The sequence below is a fragment of the Lissotriton vulgaris genome, unplaced genomic scaffold, assembly GCF_964263255.1.
Source record: "Lissotriton vulgaris unplaced genomic scaffold, aLisVul1.2 SCAFFOLD_868, whole genome shotgun sequence".
Taxonomy (NCBI): domain Eukaryota; kingdom Metazoa; phylum Chordata; class Amphibia; order Caudata; family Salamandridae; genus Lissotriton; species Lissotriton vulgaris.
Window position 1 is genome coordinate 751387 of NW_028245964.1, and position 23614 is coordinate 775000.

Here is a 23614-nt window from a genome sequence, read left to right on the forward strand (position 1 = left end):
TTACTCAATTCTTGTCTCTGGACTTAGTTTTGGGTAAGGGATAACATGGGCCTGCTGTCATGTATTTTACAGAGCTCAAGCCCTTTTTAAGGGTGCAGTAATTTACCTTTCCTCTGCTGTCCGTTTTTACAGTTGGCCACTAATTGTTTGTTGCTACGTACCTGCTTCCCTGCCTCCAAATTAATAAGATGTTACCTTTAAAATCCGTTTCTATGAATAAATAGACTTCCACATGTCCCTGTTCAAAACTTGATCGAACCAACTTTTAAATTTCCTGATCCTGGTGTGCTATTTCCCTGTACTTCTAGGTGGTGGTGAACAAAGCTGCAATGATAGTAAACCAGTTGTCGAAGAAGGAGGCCTCTCGTCGCGCCCTTATGCAGTCCCCTCAGATTGTGGCTGCTGTCGTACGCACTATGCAGAACACTAGTGACATGGAGACCGCCCGGTGCACCACAAGCATTCTACACAATCTGTCCCACCATCGAGAAGGGCTCCTGTCCATCTTCAAGTCTGGAGGCATCCCAGCGCTCGTGCGCATGCTCAGGTATTATGTTCTTTTGTGTTGAGTAGATTTGTAAAGGAGTCTGTTCGCTGCAGGGGGCTGCTTAGCTTCAACTTGCAGACCGAAGGTAAAGCAGAATGCTTGTAAAAGGGTTGCCAACAAATACCTTTTTATCTCCCTGTATTTTCCCCAAAGACTATCTGTATCTTGGGATCTCCATTCTTTGAGTTGTCTAACTATATTGAAATACTAGACCCCATGTCCACTTTCAAATGAGATCTGGTGCCAGTAAGGCTTGCCTTGAGTTTGAAGAGCTTTTAAAAAAGGAGCAATAAAGAATTTTGAGTTTAAGAGAAATGTGGTTGGTTGCAATACACATGCTTTGGTAGCTTATTTGTATAAATGGCTGATAGTCCATTTAGTGGCAAGATGAAGCTAGGACTGAAACCTGTGAGTGGTGATAAAAAGCATATTCATGTATTGCAAATGTTTTAAACGGTTAGATGTTTGTGATACACAAGTGCTAATTCACAATTCAAAAGAATGGCATACTAGTGCACCAGAAATATGCAGCAGAGTTAGTAAGATATAGTCTTGGCCGATTGTAAGGAACTTAGTAACTGCAAATCGTGCAGCAGTGCTTGCTGGCCTCTCGTACAGCCTGATTAGGCGTTTAGGTGCTATTTATCGCACCTTATAAATAACTATTCGATGGGTTATGTTTAGCAGGTGCGATAAATAACACCTATTACTAGTTATTGGGGAATAATATGCAAATTTAGATTTTTAATGCACCAAAATCCACATGATACGGTAAATATCGTTTGCTTTTCTCCAGTTAAATTTCGTCAGGTTAACAAAGGTTTAGTTATTTAATATGTCTGATAGTTATCGGATACATTCAATTTCTACAAACTCGTAAGTCCGTCCTGTGAGTAAACCAGGGTTTATGCATGGGTTGGAACGCACAACCAAGCTTGTAATAAGGCCCTTTGGTCCCTGTTGAGAGGTAGTCTGAGCGAACAAGTGGAATTTGAGTCTGCAGCCACTTGTTTATCAAAACTATCCTTTATTCAAGTTAACAGTGCATTGTATTCAGGCTAGAAACACACTTACGTTCTGTTTACATCCTTGTTAACTAGCTAATGTTTGTATATTTTACATCAAAGAAAAATCCTGTGCTTAAAATGAAGACTTCGTTCTGTTGCCAACCCTAAATCCTATTAATAGTGAAGAGTTGTAACTTTGTATCTTTGTAGAAGACCTCTTCCACCCCCCCAAGACTGATTAGACCTAATGAGGTAGAATCTGGACCTTTCCTCAAGCATTGTCCTTTTAAACTCGAACTACATCTCACTTGGTATTGTCTAGAGATGTGACTCCAGTCAGCCCTTCAGAGGAGGGTTTGAAATTTAGGCAATACAACAATTGGTTTTGAATAAAGTGGAGCCTGCTGCCCTTATGACATTTCACGCAGTGTGGGCTTTCAGTTTTTGTAGGGTTGTGTAGACTTTAACTTGCACCACAGTACAGGGAGCTCTACCAACTTGTTTTACAGTGGATAGTCTACCCTCGGGTTTAAAATGATCTGCTTCGCTTGTTCTTTCTCCATCTTGCATTGACATCACCTAAAAAATTAAAATGGCTGTGTGGGCGGTCACGACTTAGAATACAATTAACTGGTCAGAAGCTGCTTAACATTTCTGGAGCTCTACAAAGGGCTCTGTTGATTGAAGAATGTTTCTGCTTTGAGGCTGTATAAGCATCTGGCAGTTCCTACTGGGTAGTCCTGAGAAGCGTGTATGCAAACCATCTCCTGTACCTAACACAGTATTGTTGTCTATGGGTTTTACTGAAGGATTGACTCAGAATTCTGTATCCATGGACAAAGCCCCAATGCTGCTTTGAATCCCATAATCTGACTCTGCTTACCAGTACTTACCATCAATCCCCTCGAAGCGTGTACCAAATGGCTCAGTTTTATTTCACAGCTTTAAAACTCTAAGCAGTGATATAGACGCTTGAAGCTTGCTGAGGATTAGATTGTTTACTAATCTGTATCCATATAACGAGATTGTGAGAAAGCAATTGGCATTTGGCCAAAGTGGGCTCCTGTAATGAACAGAAGCATGCTTTGGTGGCATTGCTTTTCCTCTTGAGGAGTCATCCCCTTGGAACACCAAGTTCTTAAATTACATAATTTTATTTGTCCAACATGGGCCCTTTCAGAAGATCTTCTGTGTATTGTAAATTAATTTAGGCAGCAGTAGAACTACTAGTGTTAGGCAGCAAAATTTAAATAGAGACAAAATAGATACAGAATTCAAATTGAAAGAACCTATTTATATTTTTTACATGTTTGTTTCTTTCTGCGATTGTATTGTATTGAAATTATAAATTGTATATTTGCTCTAAATGGAGACCTTCAGCAATGTGGTTGACAACTAATCGTCTAAATGCTTTTCTATCAGGGGTGTTACACCTCTGAGTACTTCCTGCCTTAGGAAACATCTGCCCTCATTGAGATTCAGGGGGCTCTTCTGTTGAGGTCCTATAATGAGCCGAGCAGAATTGACCCAATCAAGTTTTCAATATAATTTCTACTTGCGAGTCGACTTATTTGCCATAGGTAATGAAGTATCAATTTGTGAACAAATGTATTTTACTGTCATGGAGTTATGCTAGTCAATTTTTTTTATAAAGGGGTTTAAACCCTTTTTAGGTCTTATGTGAGACAGCGCATGTGTTGTCCCTTCCAAGAAATGTTGTTTGCTGTGGGTGTAGAGCTCTCCAATTACATATATCTGATCAGCTTAATCGTTACTTTCATTTGGTTGCTTCTTATTTGATAGTACATGTGGCCTTCATGTCCGCTTCTTATGTTTGACCCTCTGGAGTACTTGTGTCCTTCCACTGCTCACGTTTTGGGACCTCTTTTGTTATACTATTTGTTGAAGCCCTCTGTGCCGCCACAATCCGTATTGCTTGACCCTCCCCGCTGTCTGTCTTTTTACTTTACCCCTCTTGCTATTTGTGTTGCTGCTTGTCACAACCAGCTGTTTGTTGTGTTGCTTGGCCCACCCCTAATTTATTTTAATTTGTAGTTAATCACCCAATGGGAGTAAGTCCTTTTTGTTTTAATCAGTTGTCCTTGTGTACTTCTCCTTCCCCCACTCAGTGTTGCCTCCCATAATGTTGCCTCTCACCGCCCCATCCCTCCATGTTGCCTCCTGCCCCACAATACAAAAAATAAAGGAAATGTGTGACTCAGCAAATGCTGCCCATGCCCTAGAGCTATCACAGACCTGCCATTGTACGTGTTTCCCCCACCCGCCCTCCCTTGCCACTCTGTGGTACCTCATACCCATCCCTCCCTGCCGCCCCCAGGGCTCTCTGCGGGTGACGCCACTCCGCGTTTTGTCCTCCTATCCACAGTTTCCGGGTGAGGGGGCGTCGAGAGCCCAGATAGAGGAAGATGTGGCGGCTTTCAGGCCTTGCTGGCTACTCCTCCTCCTCCTTCTCCTACTGGGACGTCGGCGGGTTCCCTTGGATTGCGTGTGTCCCTCCACGTCGCCGGCGGCTCGAGCCCCGGAGCAGACTGGTTCGGCTCCAGGCTTGGAGGATATGGTGCCGTTTGTGTGCGGCCCTTCGGGGGGGTTCCTCCTTCGGACCATAGCATCCTTCCTCAACGCTAACTCCTGCGGGAGTCCCTGTCGTGTCTTGGGAGGTCGCCGGGGCCCGTGTTGCATCCCCGAGCCCCTCTTGGCCTTCTGGACAGGTGGCAGCCTGGTCTACAGCTGAGGTGACGCCGGCAGCTGCTGGCCGGGCAACGCCACAGAGGTCGGCGGACTGCTCTGGGTCGAGGCTGGAAGGGGGTCCCCTCGTCCCTCCACGCAGGCGGCTGCCTCATTGGAGGTGGAATCCGCCTTGGCGGCACCACATGTGTCGGCGGACCCCCTACGCCCCATTCGGGGTCGAGGCTGGTGGAGGGCTCCTGGTCACTCCCCGGGTCCCTCTCGTCCCTCCACGCAGGCAGCTGCCTCGTCTGAGATAGTCTGCGCAGTCCCGGTGCCGTCCCTTGGCCACTTTGGCTAAGGCCCAGCTCCGATCCCCAGTGCTGTGACGCGGGGAGGCCTGTCCGGCATCTCCTTTGGCGCCGGATGGTGATGACGTCCTGCCTCAGGTGGTGGACTCTACAGCGTCGCACAGGTGTCTAGTTGCGGACTCTTCTTTGGACGCTCCCTCTTCTCCGGAGGTTGGGTGCCTGCTGGTGTTATACTCACCAGAGACTGGTCGCTGCGTGGCGGCTTTTTCCCCGGCGTTATCAAAAGGCGGCTCCCCGCCATTCCAGAGTCTTTGGTTTTCGCCGTAGGAGCAACAGGTCCCCCACTCCTTGGTACCTCCTTCTGCTTTTCAAGACTGGCCTTTGCCTGCCCGCTTGATTTCGGGGACAGCTGCCTTGCAGCCGTCGCCCACAGAGGAGCTGCTTTCTCCACTGTGGGGCCTTACGGAGGAGTATGCGGCCTTCGAGCGCACTGTGTCCACGGCTGTGGGTATTATGCGCATGGGTGATCCGGTTGCCCACCTTCCTGTCGATCATCTTCTGGAGGTTCTCCACCAGGGCTCTGGTGGGAGGGAGCTGCTGCTTCCTTTTTAAGGTTTGCTTCTTTCTTCTCTGATGGGCACTTGGGCGGGGCGTCCTGCCACAGGGGACCCGGTGCCTCAACACCTTCTGCACCGGTACCTTCCAGCACTACGTGACCCGGAGTGTCTTTCCCTCCATCCCTCCACTCCTCCACCCCCAGCCTACTTTTGCAGACTGCTTTTCCCTCCTTGCCGCCACTGTTGTGTCCGCCGTCCGGGTGGCCGGCTGGCTGGACTCTTGGGGACGCAACATGTTCGCCTCGACCAGCGCTGCTCTGCGGGCCCTTAACACCTTGTGTGTTGGCTAGAGCCACCTCGTTTGTGGGACTCTGCCGAGTCCTTGGGATCCGCCGCTTCACAGGAGACTGTTCAGATTGACTTGCGACACCATGCGTTGGATGGACGGGAGCTTTCAGTGTTTATTCTTTGCTCTGCTCTGGACATATCGGAGGTGCTGGGTCGTGCCATGGCTTCTTCAGTGGACCTTCGCCACCATGCTTGGCTTCGGGACGGTGTGTTCCCGGAAAACGTTGGAACGGCTGGTTGATCTTACCTTCGATGGCACTCTGTTATTCGATGCCCCAGCAGACTTTGCCATCCAAAGGTTCTTAGCAGGGCTTCCTCCAGAACAATTGGATGGCATAGTCTGCTGGGGCATGGAATAACAGAGTGCCATCGAAGGGAAGATCAACCAGCCGTTCCCCAACATTTTCCGTGCCCTGTCTGTTGGACTAGTCCCCAGTGGGACCCTCTGTTATGTCCAAGCTGGTGGGGTCCTTCGCAGACTCTCCTTCCCGTTCGGTATGGCTAGGTTATCTATGCTACGTTAAGGAATCTTCGGCTAGTAGTCTCTATCAGATGTACGAGTTACTTACCTTCGGTAACAATGTATCTGGTAGAGACTATTCTAGCCGCAGATTCCTTCACGGCCCGCCCTTCCATCCCGTTCTGCGAGGACCTTTGGCTTGGTCTTCTGCACTCTGCTCCTGGTGGGTGGCTATGTCTCTGTGTGCATTCTCTTCTTTTGACAGGATGGTTTGTCTTGTTGTTCCTTTGCTCCTCTTTGGTGCTTTGGAGGATGGGTCTGTGGGTACTCCTGTGCCCCTCTGCTCTGGTTGTTCCAGTGGGTGGGGTTGCCTTGGAGGTTGTCGTTCCCTGTTTGTCTTGGAACTGGTGCCCCTTCGTTGTTCTTGATTGGGGTTATAGCCCTGCCACATGTTGGTCATGACGTTTTGCATATGTTCCTTGTCTCATGGGGGGGGGGGGAACTGGTTACATGCTGGGAGGGTGCCTGTTCAGGGCTGTGCTCTGTTTCATCTTTCCCTGCCTTTGGGTACTGCAGTGTTGGTACTGCTCCTTATGGTGTTCGTCACCATTCCTTTTTCCAATTTTTCTGCTGTTTCTCATACTGTTCCCATGCTCCCACAGTTAGTCTGATGGCTCCGCATTGTGGCGCGGAAAAGTTCTCCAAAGAAAACTGACATAGGTGCGCCAGGTCGGGGATTATGTGACCTTGCTAATGTACGCAGCCGACGCCTGGGCGGAGTCGCGTGATGCCGCCCACCCCCCCACTTAACCCCCACCCCCCACCCCCCCCAGGGCGCAGGGATGCGGTGGCAAAAAAGTTTCCGCATCCAGTCTCACGCCTGGGGGATAATTCTACAGCTCGAATCGTCTCTACCAGATACATCATTATTGAAGGTAAGAAACTCGTACGTCACAGTGCTCTTTGGGTGTTTTTTAATAATTTTCAGCCATTCAGCTCATCTTTCCCGCTACTGTTCATATTCTCGCTAAAAAAACATGGACAAAGCCTATAGCTCTTGTAGTCAATACCTGTTGGCTTTCCCAATGCTTATTGGTGTTTCGTATGATTTTAAAATTGTACAACTTCACCTAAAATGAACAATTTTCTAACTATGCTTTTCGTCCCCTTTGGATGTGAGTTTTACAGTAAAAGGGATGTCTGTCTTCCTGAGCTTTAATGTCTTCAAGTAAAGCCTCTTTGTTTTAATCACGAGGTAGACACTATATATGCTCGAACATCCTAAATAGGTGCATATTTAGACAGTGGGGGAAGGTATACCTACTCGGTTTATTAGGTTGCATTTGTCTACAGTAAACACAATTGATATGTCATCCAGACTAGCCATTGGCCCCTTTATTGGATCTTTATTTCACTTCATCTATCATTGTCAGCTCCTGTGGCTGGTTTATCATGCACCACTTTTATAATAATTGTGTAGTGCAGCTGTGTTTGTTACTCATGATGATCTCTGTAGAATTTTGGTAAGCAAGTATTAGAGCACATTCCTAATTTAAGCAGGGTGCTTTTCTTTCAGTTCCCCCGTGGAGTCTGTGCTTTTCTATGCCATCACCACTCTCCACAACTTGCTGCTGCACCAAGAAGGAGCCAAAATGGCCGTACGCTTAGCTGACGGCCTCCAGAAGATGGTTCCATTGCTGAACAAAAACAATCCCAAATTCCTAGCGATTACCACAGATTGTCTTCAGCTGCTTGCCTACGGAAACCAAGAGAGCAAGGTAGGAGGAACACTGTCGTGCCCTGAAGCTTTTTCACCTTTGAAGTTATTTTTTTAAATTTTTTATGGTGTCTGTTTTGTTCGGTTGTTTTCATTCATTTATTTGGACTATGGGTTCGTGCATTTTGTAGCTAGGCAATATGGCAATCATTTTAGGTGTGAAGCCGTTTTAAGATAATAAAAATTTGCAAAACTTTACTGATTCATGTTAGCAAGTAGAAGTTTGCACTATACTGAGTGCAATGGGACTACATTTTGGTGTTGTATTTAGTCTTTCAGTATTCTGACCTTCCCATCTAGATGCGTTTTGCTATTTATCGCATTTTTTAAAAATTGTAACTCCTTTTATTGTAAATTACATCATGATTGTTCAAAATGCTCTCATCTGTATTTATTTTTACCCCTCAGCTGATTATTTTGGCCAATGGAGGACCTCAAGCTCTTGTGCAGATTATGCGAAACTACAACTATGAGAAACTGCTGTGGACTACTAGCCGTGTGCTGAAAGTCTTGTCTGTTTGTCCTAGCAATAAGCCGGCTATTGTAGAGGCTGGTGAGTAGGCCTGGACCTTGAATGACACTGTAATGTATCATTTAACACTCTTCTACTCCTGTGCCCTTTAAATGGTGCTAGTTCAGTTCTAAACTTTTGAAAAGTACATAGGTAATAATACTGCAGGACGAGTGTCCAGGTGAGATTATTTTTAATATGCCAGCATTCCATAATGGACTCAGCCCACTCGCCTCCTTTTACCTCCACTCTGCGTGGGCCCAAAATTAGTTCATCAAAAAATGGTAGGACCAAAGTTAGACTACAGGCAGATGGAAGAGGGGAGAATGAGAATGAACAGAGGTGTTGGTGAGGGATGATCATGTTTCTCATTTGTAAAGCGATCTAGGAGTCTGACCGTGCCCAGCCTTCTGGGAGAGCAGGATTATTTCTGTGAGTTCTACCAACTGACTGCCTGTAAGCGTCCTTCCTATTCTGAACGTCATACTTCAGATTGCCTTCAATTCTAAGAGTTCAAAAATATTTAATGTTCGAGGCCTATGAGCTGCAGATTGTACACCTTAGCATTAGACCGCCACCTGGTGTTTGGCTCTGATGATTGCAGGTTGTTGTTGTTGTTGTGGAAGAAGTCTTTGTAGTCATGATAGGTGACTCCTCCCTTGGACAACAGTGTGCATGGGCATCGGCTCATTCTTAGTTAGTTTTTTTCCGCCACTGGGTTCAGATGAAAGTTTCTTCGCTCTGGCCAGGAAAAAGATTTTCAGCAACTTCAAAGCGCAGAACTTCAACAAACTTCAAGAAACTACATTCAACATCGAAGACCAGGCTTTTCGACATAATTTCCATTCCGGTCATCGAAGTGGGCCGTTAGGCCTATCGACGCCGTGCGGCCTACACCACATGGAAAGAACTCAGTTCAAGAAATGCCCTAAATGCCAGGCAAAATTCCGAAATAGTGATCACCACGAGGTCTGCAACCTCGATCTATCGCCGGAACACGACTAGTCGACCTGTACAGCTTGTGTGTCCTTCCGATCGAAGAAAACAATCCGGGATCTTAGGGCTTGTTGACACAAGATGAGATCAGCCCCAGCACCGGAGGATATCTTAAATGAAGAGGTTCCCCTCGTTCCCGAAGAAGACTCTCCTGATCTCCAGATCGTATCAGAGGCAGACTACTCAGACGACTCCATTCCATCGGGTCAGCGTGTGAGTACTACTGCCCCTGCACCACACACTCTGCCCAAACCGAAGGCTAAGGTCAGCACTCCGCCCAAGGGGCCCAGTCGAGACCAAAAATCCACTTTGACAGCCTCGCCATAGAGCTCGGCTCCGAAGAAAACAAAGTTTTATAGTGCCTCGATACCGAGTAAAATTCTCCCGTCTGCACTGAAACACAGACACCTCGGCGCCGAAGCCAAAAGACCCTTTGGTACCGAAGCCAAAAATCGTATCGGTACCGAAACCGAAAGAAGCACCAACTCCGAAGCCGTCCACTTCTACATCTGCGCCGAAAACAAAGAAGCCTGATTCCGAGGTAAACAAATCCTCAAACATGCCTATGAAGCAGAAAACAACTCCTTCAGCACCAAAAACGATACCACGGGATGTTACAACACCTCCCAACGCTAAAGAAAGGCCACAACCTCCGCTGGAGCAGAAAAAATCTAAGCGCCCAGGAAGGTTGTAGAACAGGAGGAACTTTTTACACCAGATCCTCAACAAAAGATCTATATAGACCCAAGGACAGGACGTGTGGACATTACACCTGAAAAGAAGAGACCAGCAGATACACCACCCACACCTGTGGTGCCTACAAAGGACTGCAACATCTCCTATGTACCCTTCCTCTCCTACACCTCTTCTTCCTCCTTCTCCTCCTGTACCGCCTCGCACATCACCTCCGATATCTCCTACACATTCTCCAGTATAATCACATTCCTCACAGCAAAATGATGATGAATACAACTTAGAGGGAGGGGTCAATGAGGAAGACCTAGCTCATATCACACAGATGAGGAATTTTGGGATTTTTCAAACCCCAAAGAGGTACCTATATATTACCCACAGGGTATGCATGACATTCCAGAACCACGCTCCTACCCATCAAAGCCATCCCCTCCAGAAGAACCAATTAGTTTTAGTCATCTGCTAAACAGAGCTGCTATTTACCACGGAGTACCAATGCATTCTGATGATATTGAGGAGGATTTTCTCTTAGATACCTTTTGAGCACTCTCAGAGGACTTCTCAAATTCTTCCAATGATTAAGGGAGTGGTTAAGCATGCTCGGGAAGTATTTAAGGATCCTGTACGCACAAGAATATTAAACCCTAGAATTGAAAAGAAATATAGACCAGCACCCACAGACCCAGTCTATATTAAAGGACACCTACCACTAGATCCATTAGTGATGTCCGATGCTAGGAAGAGGGCAAATTCTCAGACCTCTGGAGAATCGCCCCACCTGATAAAGAATCAAAGGTCATTGATGCATCAGGGAAAAGGGTAGCTGCACAAGCTGCAAACATGTGGCGTATAGCAAATACACAAGCCCTACTTTCTCGCTATGATAGGGCTCACTATGATCAATTAGAAAAACGAATTCAACATCTACCAGATCAGTATAAGGATCAAGCAACTGACCTTATACAAGAAGGCAAGTTAATATCTAATGCTTCAATAAAATGTGCACTAGATGCCGCTGACACAGCATCTAGAGCTGTAAATACTAGTGTCCTACTTAGGAGACATGCGTGGCTACCCATTTCAGGGTTTTAAACCAGTCTTTCAATCCAAACCAATTATTTGGTCCTGAAGTAGATACCATACTAGAAAAAATTGAGAGACACTGACTGCCAAGTCTACGGGAGCTTTATAGTGTACAACAAACTGAGGCTCCTTTTGTCGCTCCTCCTACAGAGGAGGCTCCAAACCGACTGGAGCAGACACTACAACAGACAAGTGGGCAAGACAGATTATCCAACATGGCTACTGCCTAGAACTTACAGCAACCCCTCCAAACATAACTCCAAGACAGCGTCCAATGTCTACAGACCATCTAACTCTGCTTCGACAAGAAGTGCTAGCACTTCTACAGAAGGATGCTATTCAGATAGTTCTTTTAGAACAACCGGGAATGGGGGTTTACTCACTGTATTTTCTAATTCCCAAGAAGGATGGAACACTGAGGGCAATTCTGGACCTCAAGCCCCTCAACTATTACATACAATCAGATCACTTCCATATGATCACTCTACAACCAGTGCTTCCACTGCTACAACAGGGCGACTTCCTTACAACACTAGATCTAAAGGACGCCTACTTCCATATCCCCATACATCCTGCTCACAGAAAGTATCTAAGGTTTGTACTAGAAGGACAACATTATCAGTTCAAAGTCCTTCCATTCGGGGTAACAACGGCACCAAGAGTATTCACAAACTGCCTAGCAGTAGTAGCAGTACATCTCAGAAGACAACAGATACATGTCTTCCCTTATCTAGACGACTGGGTCATAAAGGCAAAATCGTTCAATCGGTGTGCTCCGCACACACAACAAACATTGCACAACTTAGGGTTCACAATAAAGTACGCCAAGTCGCACCTAGAGCCTTCGGACATACATCAGTATCTAGGAGCTACACTAAATAAGTCTACAGCTCTAGCGTATCCCAGTCCAGCCAGGGTACAGAGCATTCAGGCTTTAGTCGCCATGTTTCGAGACCAGCAGTCTCTACAAGCCAGGGTGTTCATGAGACTAATAGGCATGATGGCATCTTGCATCTTCATAGTACCATACGCAAGACTGCAGATGCGTACCCTGCAAGAGTGCCTAGCACAACAGTGGAACCAAGCTCAAGGTCCACTAAACGACCTGGTGTTGGTAGACAGCCGCACATATCGCTCTATGCAATGGTGGAACACCAAAAACCTGACAAAAGGGCGGCCGTTTCTAGAGCCTGTTTCACAAGTAGTGCTTACAACAGACGCATACCTCACAGGGTGGGGAGCCCATCTCTTACATCACACAACTCAAGGCCAATGGACCATTCAACAGAAATGGTTCCATATGAACCACCTAGAGCTGCTAGCAATATTCCTAGCACTCAAGACTTTTCAACTTCAAGTACAAAACAAAGCTGTTCTAATCCGGACAGACAGCTATGTACTACATACAAAAACAGGGGGGGGGACGCACTCTCTGCAACTGTCCCAACTAGCACAGAACATTTGGAGATGGGCGGTTCCTCAAAACCTACATCTGCTAGCGGAACACCTTCCAGGGGGTCCACAATCAGATAGCAGATCTGTTAAGTCGGCAGGCACAACAGATTCAGGAATGATGACTGCATCCACAAGTTCTTCAGCCATTCTGCAAGAGGGGGGGCATCCACACATAGATCTGTTTGCCACCCAAGAAAACACAAAATGCCCAGCCTTCGCTGCCAGGTTCCCACACCCACGGTCCGAAGGTAATGTGATATGGATGAATTGGTCAGGCAGATTTGCGTACACTTTTCTGCCTCTCCGTCATTCCATTAGTAGTGCGCAAGCTCAGACAATAGTCTCTCACACTGATACTGGTAGCTCCCACATGGGCACGCCAACCGTAGTTCACCACACTACTAGAACTTTCTATAGCTCCGCATCAAAAGCTACGCCTCACACCATCCCTGCTCACACAGAACTATTGAGAAATCAGACACCCAGATCCGAACCAGCGGAATTTGGCGATCTGGCTCCTGAAGTCTTAGTTTGGTTATCTAAACCTACCACCAGACTGTAGGAACATCATTAAAGAGGCTAGGAAACCCACTACTAGAGCGTGTTATGCCGCTAAATGGAAGAGATTTGCAATCTATTGCAAAAATAATCACATTGATCCCCTGGATGTATCCATCCAGAATATCATTTGTTATCTGTTACATCTACAAAGGTCTAATTTGGCATCTGTTTTGTAGGTATGCTGCAATTGCTGCAAGATTCAGGCGTATGGAAGAATATAACCTCTGTCTCTATTTAGAGTACCAGCAATCAAAGAATTCATGGAGGGATTAAAGAGAGTAATCCCACCAAGGTTACCACCTGCTCCTGTGTGGAACTTAAATGTTGTACTCACAAGGCTTATGGGACCCGCGTTCGAGCCGTTACATAAATGTGAACTGCAATTTCTAACATGGAAAATTTCTTTCCTTGTTGCCATTACCTCTCTTAGGAGGGTAAGTGAAATACAAGCTTTCACAATACAAGAACCATGTTTTCAAATACATCCTAACAAATCGGTTCATAGATCCAATCCCAAATTTCTTCCAAAGGTTATCACTTCTTTTCACATCTATCAATCCGTTGAGTTACCGGTGTTTTTCCAAAACCCAGACTCTGTGGCAGAAAGAGCATTACACACATTAGATGTTAAGAGAGCTCTTTTATACTACATAGATAGAACTAAAACCTTTAGGAAGACAAAACAACTGTTTGTAGCTTTCTCTCCTTCTCATAAAGGCAACCCCATCTCTAAAGGTGGGATTGCCAGGTGATTGTAAAGTGTATACAAATATGTTATGCTAAAGCAAAACTTACATTAACAGTTCCTCCTAGGGCGCATTTCACTCGCAAACTAGGAGCCTCTTTGGCTTTCTTAGGAAACATACCAATAGAGGACATATGCAAGGCAGCTACATGGTCTACACCACACACTTTCACTTAACACTATTGTGTTGATGTCCAGGCCAAGCAGCAAGCTGCAGTGGGCCAAGCTGTCCTTAAAACTCTATTTCAAACAACTGCAACGGATACAGGTGACCACCGCTAAGGGGAGACACTGCTGCACAATCAATGCTAAAGTGTACAATCTGCAGCTCATATGCCTCAAACGGAATATGCTACTTACCAGTATGCATCTGTTCTTGGCATGTAGAGCTGCAGAGTTGTACATGCCCTCACGCCTCCCAGGGACTTGTATCCGTTCCAGTTTTCCTCATCTTACTTAGATGCGCACGCATGGACATTGCTTCCTTACTGTATCTCTACTAACTCCATTTCCCATTCGGCGAAAAACAATCTTAGGATGGAGCCGATGCCCATGTGCACTGTTGTCCAAGGGAGGAGTCACCTTTCTCATGACTACAAAGACTTCTTCCAAGATGACTATAACCTGCAATCATCTGAGCCCAACATCAGGTGGCGGTCTAATGTAATGGTGTACAACTCTGCAGCTCTACATGGCAAGAACAGATGCATACTGGTAAGTAGCATATTCCTTTAATTTCGATCAGTTTCTGTTATTCCGTTGTGAAAATGGTTTCATGTATGTTGGGATATGCCACTTTTGTAATTTATAGTTGTAGGAGGTCAGACAGCGGGGAAGTCCTAATTATACTGAGTTTCTTTGGAGTCTGCAAAAGACTCAAGCAGCTATGAGAGATTGGAGTTAGATCATGCTTACTTGGTAAAGGACTATGGACCTATTAATGTGAGACACTCCATCTGGATTGTAGTGGCTTTTAATTGGTTGTCACCAGAAGTGCAGGCGTTCAAAAACTCTAATTGCATTCAGTCGCGGTTTGGGGTATGTTATTGCACGCGGGGGGTGGTATAAAATGATGATAAAATATACCTGACCGGTCCTGCGCGGCCTCCCCTCCTGAACAGGCTTGCTCCCTCCCGTAAGCCAGTCACAACGCTGCAATGGCAGCATTGTGATTGCTGAGGAGTCCCGAACAGCACCCAGCCGGGCACCTGTAGGGAGGCCATTTTCTCCATGTAGGCTGCATGCAGCCACTTACATAGAGAAAATGTAGTGCGCGCATAACTGCTATGGTCTGCCCCAGGGATGACCAAACAGTCAGGGTACTCAGAGTGGTGTAAGCCACTCTGACCCGACTCTCCCCCAACCAGGCATATCCTCCCGCCCTCAATCAGGCATACCCCTGCCTTCTGCTTTCTCACAGCGCGAGAAGCAGAACAGAAAATGTTATTTAAAATACCATTTTATTTTCTGCTTCTCTCACTGTGAGAAAGCAGTGGCGCGGCTCTCCTTCACACTAATGGAGGAGCCCCCCCTGATCACATTGCAAACTGATGAACTGACGCTGCCAGTAAGGCAGGATCAGCATGCGAACTCCTTTAGCTCCACTTTCATTTCCTCTTTTTATGAACAGCCTTCCACATTCCAGGTCATTTTTATGACGGTAAATTAACAAAGTTTCAAGATAAAGTTTGTTACCTTTTGGTATCCCACAGACTTCTTTCAGGTTGATTTTTTTGATCATGCAGTTTGAGTGAAGGCGGGATGAGGATTGTCAGTTAAAAAAAATGAGTAGTGGCTTTGGACAGTTAACAGGCCGTGGCTTCTGGCAGTGGTGTCTGAGCCGTGACACTAATTACAAAGGTCTGATGTTGGATTGATGGTGCTGCTCTAATTGACAGGTGGTATGCAGGCTCTGGGAAAGCATCTAACTAGCTCCAGCCCAAGACTTGTACAGAACTGCCTCTGGACCTTGAGAAATCTTTCTGATGTGGCCACCAAGCAGGTGAGGTCATTTCTCTACTATTTAAATGATGAATGTTCATAATGCAATCTGTTGCACAACCGCCCTAAAGCATTTTTTTGCCTTCTACCAGCGGGCTGTCTGAGCAAAGCTCATGTTAAAGACCTAGGGAAATCTAAAAGCTGGGAGTCCTTAACACTTTGTTCTTTATCGTCTTTTTCCCGTACATATTTAGGAGGGCCTAGACAATGTTCTGAAAATCCTAGTCAGCCAGCTGAGCTCTGATGACGTCAATGTACTCACTTGTGCCACTGGTACACTCTCTAACCTGACCTGCAACAACAGTAAGAACAAGACCCTGGTGACTCAGAGCAATGGCGTGGAAGCCCTGATCCATACCATCTTGAGAGCGAGTGACAAGGAGGACATCACAGAGCCCGCTGTCTGCGCATTGCGGCACCTTACCAGCCGACACCCGGAGGCAGAGGTTGCTCAGAACTCTGTGCGTCTGCACTATGGCATCCCTGCCATAGTCAAGCTGTTGAACCAACCATATCAGTGGCCGCTAGTGAAGGTAAATGCTGAAAGGGCTATTGTACCTAGCTGTTTAACGTCCTGGCATGCAGCACTTGCCACAATGTCCTTTCATTGACCTATATAACTGGAATTCTTTGCCCCTTGATCTTCGCCTTGCCTCTGACCTCATTTCGTAAAAGGTTGAAAACTTGTCTATTTCCCCTGTAAGGGGCTAGATTGGAGCACTTTATACATACAGTAAATAAATAGATTTGTGTTTTGATTTGAAGGTGATGCCTTCAGCAGCATAGGCCAAATTGGAGGTTGCTGTTTTTTCAGGTGTTGCGTTGCTCATTTCAGCATTGCATTGCACTGGTTAAGTGAACGGACTATCCATCGCTCTTCTGTTAAGACGTTATTAAGGGAATTCAAAGTCCTTTGTTTCTGGCAAGAAACATTTCATATAAACTTAAGTTCATACACCAGATTATGCAAATCTTTACTGCAGTGTTTAATTTCTCTCCTTGTAATATTTTAGGCTACTATTGGTCTGATACGCAATCTAGCACTGTGCCCTGCCAATCACGCCCCTCTCCAAGAGGCTGGTGTTATCCCACGCCTTATCCAGCTGCTGGTAAAAGCTCACCAAGATGCTCAGCGACACGCCGCTGCCGGCACACAACAAACTCACACGGTAAGTGTTGAATCTTGCTAGGGTGGGGTAGGTGGATAACATAATGTACAGGAAACGCCTTGTGTGCAGCATTGAAAGGACTGCATGTGCTTCCTTCCTCCTGAGGAAATGAGAACTTTGACTATGTCGGTATGCGAGCCTCCTGCTAGTGTGGTAGCTGTGCATAGGGGCGGAGTAGGAGAGGGCGGGGATTTCTGGGGTAAAAAACACTTACAGATAGTTTTTACTGTGAACTTTGTGGAAAGTGCCAGCACGTTTAACCAGGAACACAAAGCGAAACTAGCTGGCCTTTGAAAAGTCTGCTGATCATATCACAAAAACATGGTCTGGCCAAGCTGTTCGTGGGAGCAGGGCCTTTTCCCGTTTTGAGATCCTTATACATACATGTTTTGAGAAACACCTTTTCAGAGGAAGAAAGGAAAGTGAGGGTATAGTCTAAAGGAAAATCTCTTAAAGGGCCGGATTTTGTGTTATTCACATAAGTTGTATGCATATCACAGCATTCATATAATAATCCCCAAAGTAAAATATTAAGACAGGCTTGTCAGGACATTAGTTTGCTTAGATAGATGTGTAGCAAAACTACTAGTGTGTTGCATGTTGAATATTCTGTCCATAAAATCAAGCCACTGAAATTGACTGGAAATATCTAGTAGTCATTACTGAAAGATGTAAGATGGTAAAAGCTTTTGCCTGGTGATTGAATATTTTAGTATTTTCATAATGTGAACATACTATATGCTTCCCCTTCGGAGTGAAGTTTTGTGATTATTTGTATAGGGACATAAATTGCTATTTGTTCCCAGGAAGCCTATGCTGTGGGTGATTTAGTCACTTCTGCTAATTCTGCCTTCTTCAAGGTGGCATACTTGGTTCATGGGTGGCTCTGAACAGAGTGACGTTACCCTGCAGCCTCCTTCAAGCTTACATTACCTCATGTGTTAAGTGTGGCACACTGGAGACCGTGATAAAACATTATCTGACAGCTGGTGTCTGCTAGTGATGGTTGATGCTTTGGATGTTGTGTTTGCGAACGTGCACTCCTCTGTGATTACGTTTTCTTCCAAGGATGTGCAGAGGAAGAGCCACTTGGTAATTGATTAGCATTTTTATTCTTCCTTCATCCCATCTGTAGATAAAGGGGCCGATTGTGATATCTGATGGACCAGAGTCCGTCCGGCATCGTTCTGGAACTGAACGACCTCCAGTTGTCGGTTCCAGGCCAGGAATTAGGATGTGACCGAACCCTGAACGGAGTGCATGCTTCCATAGCAAAATGCTACGGTGCAGTGAATTCCTGCACCCCCAAGGTGCCTGCCACCAGATGCGGGAATAAATAGGGGGGGCCCTGTAGATGTTCCGTAGGCTGCCATTAGGCGTCCTTGCACCCATGGAGGCCCTTCAGGAGGTCCCCAAAGCTGTTCTCCACTGCCTTTCTGTGCCAGAAAGGCTGGCACAAAAAAGCAGCGGAACACTACCATTGTAATCCCTCGGCCAGAAAGAGCTGGCCGGGGTATTACTTTGGGCCTTCCAACAAGCCCGTTGTAAGCCGCTCGGAAGACTGATTCAGATTCCCTTCCGACCGATCCTTTGAAATTGCTTCGGTCAGAAAGTAATCCGAATCTGTGATTACGATGCGGCAGGAGGGCTCTAACCGACGGTCGAAGCCCTTTCTGCCTGCATCTTAATCAGGGCCCATAGTGTTTCAGGGTTGTGGAATAGAATATCAACTTGTCCATGAAACGGGTTGCTTCATAAATCTACTTGCCCTGTAATAAAATCCACTTGTCCCTTTGGTGTCATACAGTGCGGCAAAAAGTTATGGCAGCAATCTCATTCTATAAGAGCCTTTCTTATTATGACAGCGCGCCTACTACAGTAGGGCTTGAATACTAGTATTTCCCTTATTTTGCCACCTTTCCACAGATCTACATACTGGGACTGGAGGTAGCGGTAAGCAATAGTTCCCTATGGTTGGAATTTCCTTTGGAGCCTGTGCAAACCTATTAACTTGGATGCTTATTGCGTTTTCATCAGCTCGTCTCTGATATTTTCCCATACAGAGAAAGGTTGGACATTTACTCCTGGCCAGGGCAGAAGTAAAACGTCTTCCAGGGTTTGGAGGAAAATGTAGTTGGTTGAAATGTTAACTTTCTACCACTCAACAGATTTTCACATGAGCAAATCTACACGTGCAGATTGGCTTGTGCTAAAATGCAGTTCACAGATATTTTCTAGGAGTGCGATTTCATTACATACTTCAGTAAGTTCTTGTGAATTAATGACAGCTGCAAATTTGCACTAATGCAAGAACATATAACATGGGTGCCTTTTGTGACTGTCTTTAAGAATTGGGCCCATATTTAGGTCTGGCATTAACCAAGACCTTTTTGTTTTTATTAAAGTAACTCTTTACTGGCTGGCTTCACTGTGAGTGACCACATTCTGCTCTCGCAAGGAGCATATCTGCAGCAAATTAGTTTTGTTCGGTGCCAGAAACTACTATGGTAATGTGTAGGTTTTGAGACCAAAAATATTTTTGCTTCTGCCAATGTCTGTTTTAACCCTTTCGATGCTCATGACTGAACGGTTCCGTCATGAGCATCGGTCGAGCTGTGCTCATGACGCAGCGTTTCCGTCATGAGCATCGGTCGAGCTGTGCTCATGACGCAGCGTTTCCGTCATGAGCATCGGTCGAGCTGTGCTCATGACGGAGCGGTTCCGTCATGAGCATCGGTCGAGCTGTTCTCATGACGGAACCGTTCCGTCATGAGCACACCCATTTGCATTGGGGCTCGGCACCGGGGGTAAATCGGGGCCGAACGGATGAGGATAATGATTAGGGCCCGGCAGCTCCCACAACAATGTTTCACAAAAACCATGTCTAAACATGCCATGCATTGACAAAACCCAAAGGCTCACAACCAATCTCCTACCTATTGGCTTTGGCAATGCGTGTTTCCTATAAGTTTGTGAAACTTCCTAGACTGATTTTTCAATTATGAATATGTTTTGGAAATACTAGCATTCATCAACACCTTTGACTAAACACTTCAAAGAAATGGTACCTAAAAGTTCACAATAGTTTAGACTTTTTTTTTTCCCCAGTTGCCTTTATGAAGATTTTATTTTAAAAACAAAGTATCATGAATCTTGCTTTCAAGCTTTTTAATATATTTGCATCTATTTTGAGGGCATCCTGGACGTATTTTACATAGCCTCCGCATCATGTTGTTAAAATTTGCTCACGTTTGTACTCATTTTTATACTGAAACCACTGTCAGTAGTGCAGTCTGAACTTAAAACATATCCTTGGAGCGCTCACCCTAATAATAAAGGCTTTGAATTAATGAACCTTAAATACAAGTTCGAACAACATTAACCTATGGACACAAATATTACCTTCACTGCAGATGGTGCCCTTCCCTGATCCGTAATTTGGTACTCTAATCTGGCAGCCAAAGGGTCTGTGCTGCAGGGGGTTGGGCCTACTTGTCCCAAGGACAAAATAAATATGAGAACATGTTCTCCTTGACCCCAAGAAATATGTTCTGGGCATCGGGCTATAGGAATTCCACACCCCTGTGTTTTCAGTGGCAGCATTAGCTTATCTGTCTGAGGAATAGGATGTGGTGCTGTAGGTCTGTTATGATTGGCCCTTCCTATTGAGCCTTTATAAACTGTTTGTGAAGTTGGTCCTTAAACACGGTCTTAAAACTAGGTCTTTCTAGGAGTTTGAGACTCTTGATTAATTAGTATTGTTTATTGCCTCTTCTTAATATAGGATGGTGTTAAAATGGAAGAGATAGTGGAAGGATGCACAGGAGCCCTCCACATTCTTGCACGTGACCCAATGAACAGAATGGACATTCACAGGCATAACACCATTCCTCTGTTTGTACAGGTAAGACCAGGCCCCATTTGCTACACAATGTAGTGTCCTGTTTCATCATGGTTGATGCTTTGAAGTGGCAGTAACTGAGCGATCTTTGCTTGCCACCTGGAAGGTTTGTTCATGCTGTTGCTGGGAATCATTGCATCAGTCCCATTTGAAGACCAAAGGTTTTGTCACGCCTATGCTGCATCACTATTCTGACCTTCTAGTAGTGCTAGAGGGCATAGCTGATCACATCTTTCAGGCCTACATGCTTTAGTACTGTGGGACAATTCAAATTTGTCGCGTAGTTTCTGTCACCTGTAATCATGCATTCAGTGTATAGCATGCCTTAGCATCAGTCCAAATACTACCCTCGTTTCATTGTCTCAGTCTTTCACTATTTAATAGTATCTTTGCTTATTTTCTATTCTTTTGGGAGTTATACATTGATTCTCCTACAAGCTCTACTAGAGGTCTAATCTGTTACCTAATGAAGCAGAGTTTTTGATGGTTTTGCTCAAGTAGTGTCAGTCTCTGGGTAACACTCAATCATGCTTGGAAAAGCAAGATTGAGTCCACAATTGGCTCACACTACTGCACTTTAATTTCAGTCCCAAAGTTTAATGTAGCTGCTTTCCAGTTTCAAACTAATGCTGCTGCCACAAGCGCAGAAACGTAAATAATTCCGAAATGGATAGCTCGCAATAGATCCCAGTCAAATAGATCACAGTGGTCCTCGAGTTGGCATACAACTTCTTTATGGATTAATGACTTGTGTTTCTTTAAAACAGTCGGTGGGTTTCCTTTCCTGAAGTTCTTTGGGGCAACAATTCATCCTTCAAAGTGTAATTCTATAAGATAATATATTTCTGCTAACATAATTTTATCAGCTGGGTTAAAAGTTTCTGAAGCATTGGTCTGGTCTCGTGTATTATCAGTTTTTAATACAGCTTAAACACTGCATGGTGCTAGTATTTGGTAGGAAGAAGAGACCAAACTCTGAAACCATGCACTCCAGGCTAGTTTAGGTTTATATTAACAATGTGTGGTTTTATTGCAGTGATTTTAGATCTTTGTCAAACCATCTAGAAGTCTCATTTACGTTATCAACTGCGGCTTCTCTCAACAGAAATGCCTAAATGTATAGATTTTTAATTAAAATCACGCAAAATAAGAATTGTAATATATTGACCCAGTTTTCGTTGCAAATCTTTTCTGTAGCTACTGTACTCCCCAGTGGAGAACATCCAGCGTGTGGCTGCTGGGGTCCTATGTGAACTGGCTCAGGATAAGGAGTTGGCTGACACAATCGACGCCGAAGGAGCCTCTGCCCCGCTCATGGAACTGCTGCACTCCAGGAATGAAGGCACAGGTGAGCTGCAGACATCCTGCCATGCTGCGATGGAAATGACAGTAACTCACGCAAGCCGTTTTGAATCTTAGCGGTGGAAATTACATTTGACCAATCACCAACCAAACGGACCCTATCAAACAATGCTTCTTCTAGTCCAAAAGTTGTTCTTCACAGAACCAGTCTAAGGTCACCCTGTTATAGAATGCGCCACAGTGTACAAACCATAGCGGTTAGTGGTATAAAATGGGAGTAATGCCACTTATTGGTGGTGGTGGGCGTAAGTATTGTTTGTGGGCTACTAGATGTAAGACATTTAGATTACAAACCATGCTTGTCACTGAAAATGACAGCGTCTCAGACTTAGTGACATTGTTTCTTTTCTCTGTGATTTTTATTTTTGTCTGTTCTCCCACTACATGATCATTCATGATAATTACTTACCACAGACTAAATATTGAAACATTCATTCAGTTAATGACTGCTTTTCACTGACCATCAATCACGATTTGCCTTACTTGTGTCCACAGCCACCTATGCAGCAGCTGTCTTGTTCCGTATCTCTGAGGATAAAAATCCAGACTACAGGAAGCGTGTGTCTGTGGAACTGACCAATGCCATCCTGAGACAGGACCCTGCAGCGTGGGAAGCTGTAAGTGATTTGGCCATGTCGCTCCGGCAATTGGTTGATGGTGTGACTGTCGAATTAGCAGAGCAGAGTTCTAACACGAGCTTCACATTTTGTTTGTCAGGTCCTGCGAAAGGCCTGATCTTCATGTGCCATAGTTTCACATTTATAAACATTGCTAGTATTTTGAATAGAACTGTTTAACTATAAAACTTTATATAACTTCATATAAATTGTAAGTTAAAATTGTATATGCATGTTTGAGATAAAAGGCAAATAATCCAGAGATTACACCCTGGCATGCAGTGCATCTTTTATCCATGTGTTAAGACTCCTTACTCTATGTAGCACTTTTAGGTCTCGCCTAACAGACCGGCAAAAGACTTTAGTGGCTGCGCCAAAAAGTACTAGACTTTGAGCTCGCCCATTACTTGCCATTGGGTTGGTTTTGTAGTCCTCATATATTTGCTTCTAATTTGATGGCTTGGCATCCTCTTCTGGTATTTGTCCCTTACCTTGATGAGTATAGGCTATTTACCATCCTTTTGACTTCTTTCTTTCAATTGCTGACAGTTAGTAAATTACTTTTTTCTTTTTAATCAAACACTAAATGATTCCATGTGTGTTCTTACTCTCTCTCCTGTGCTGCTTTCCTACCACTCAAATACCAGCTCCACCCCTCTGGCTAATCCTCCACCCACTCCTCCAATGAGCCCCTACTGCTCGTGGTTCTTCAAAAAAAGATCTATACAATTTCATTCTGTAGGTGCCTGTAGGTATATGGGGATTTTTCTTTCCTTTGCAAACAAGGCAAGTTGTTTTAGTTTTACCAGTGTTTGGCCTCACTGGAGC

At 45.1% G+C, this 23614-nt stretch overlaps 1 protein-coding gene across 1 annotated transcript in view; it reads left to right on the forward strand.

Moving 5' to 3' along the window:
* Positions 1–23614, forward strand: part of LOC147666201 (junction plakoglobin-like) — a 195402-nt gene that overhangs the window by 122729 nt on the left and 49059 nt on the right. The window contains exons 4-12 of the mRNA XM_086949216.1: positions 309–547; positions 7492–7693; positions 8101–8245; positions 15635–15738; positions 15932–16270; positions 16751–16906; positions 20691–20810; positions 22005–22155; positions 22665–22786. Of these exons, the coding sequence (XP_086805342.1) occupies positions 309–547; positions 7492–7693; positions 8101–8245; positions 15635–15738; positions 15932–16270; positions 16751–16906; positions 20691–20810; positions 22005–22155; positions 22665–22786 (1578 nt within the window). The remainder of the gene's footprint in view (positions 1–308; positions 548–7491; positions 7694–8100; positions 8246–15634; positions 15739–15931; positions 16271–16750; positions 16907–20690; positions 20811–22004; positions 22156–22664; positions 22787–23614) is intronic.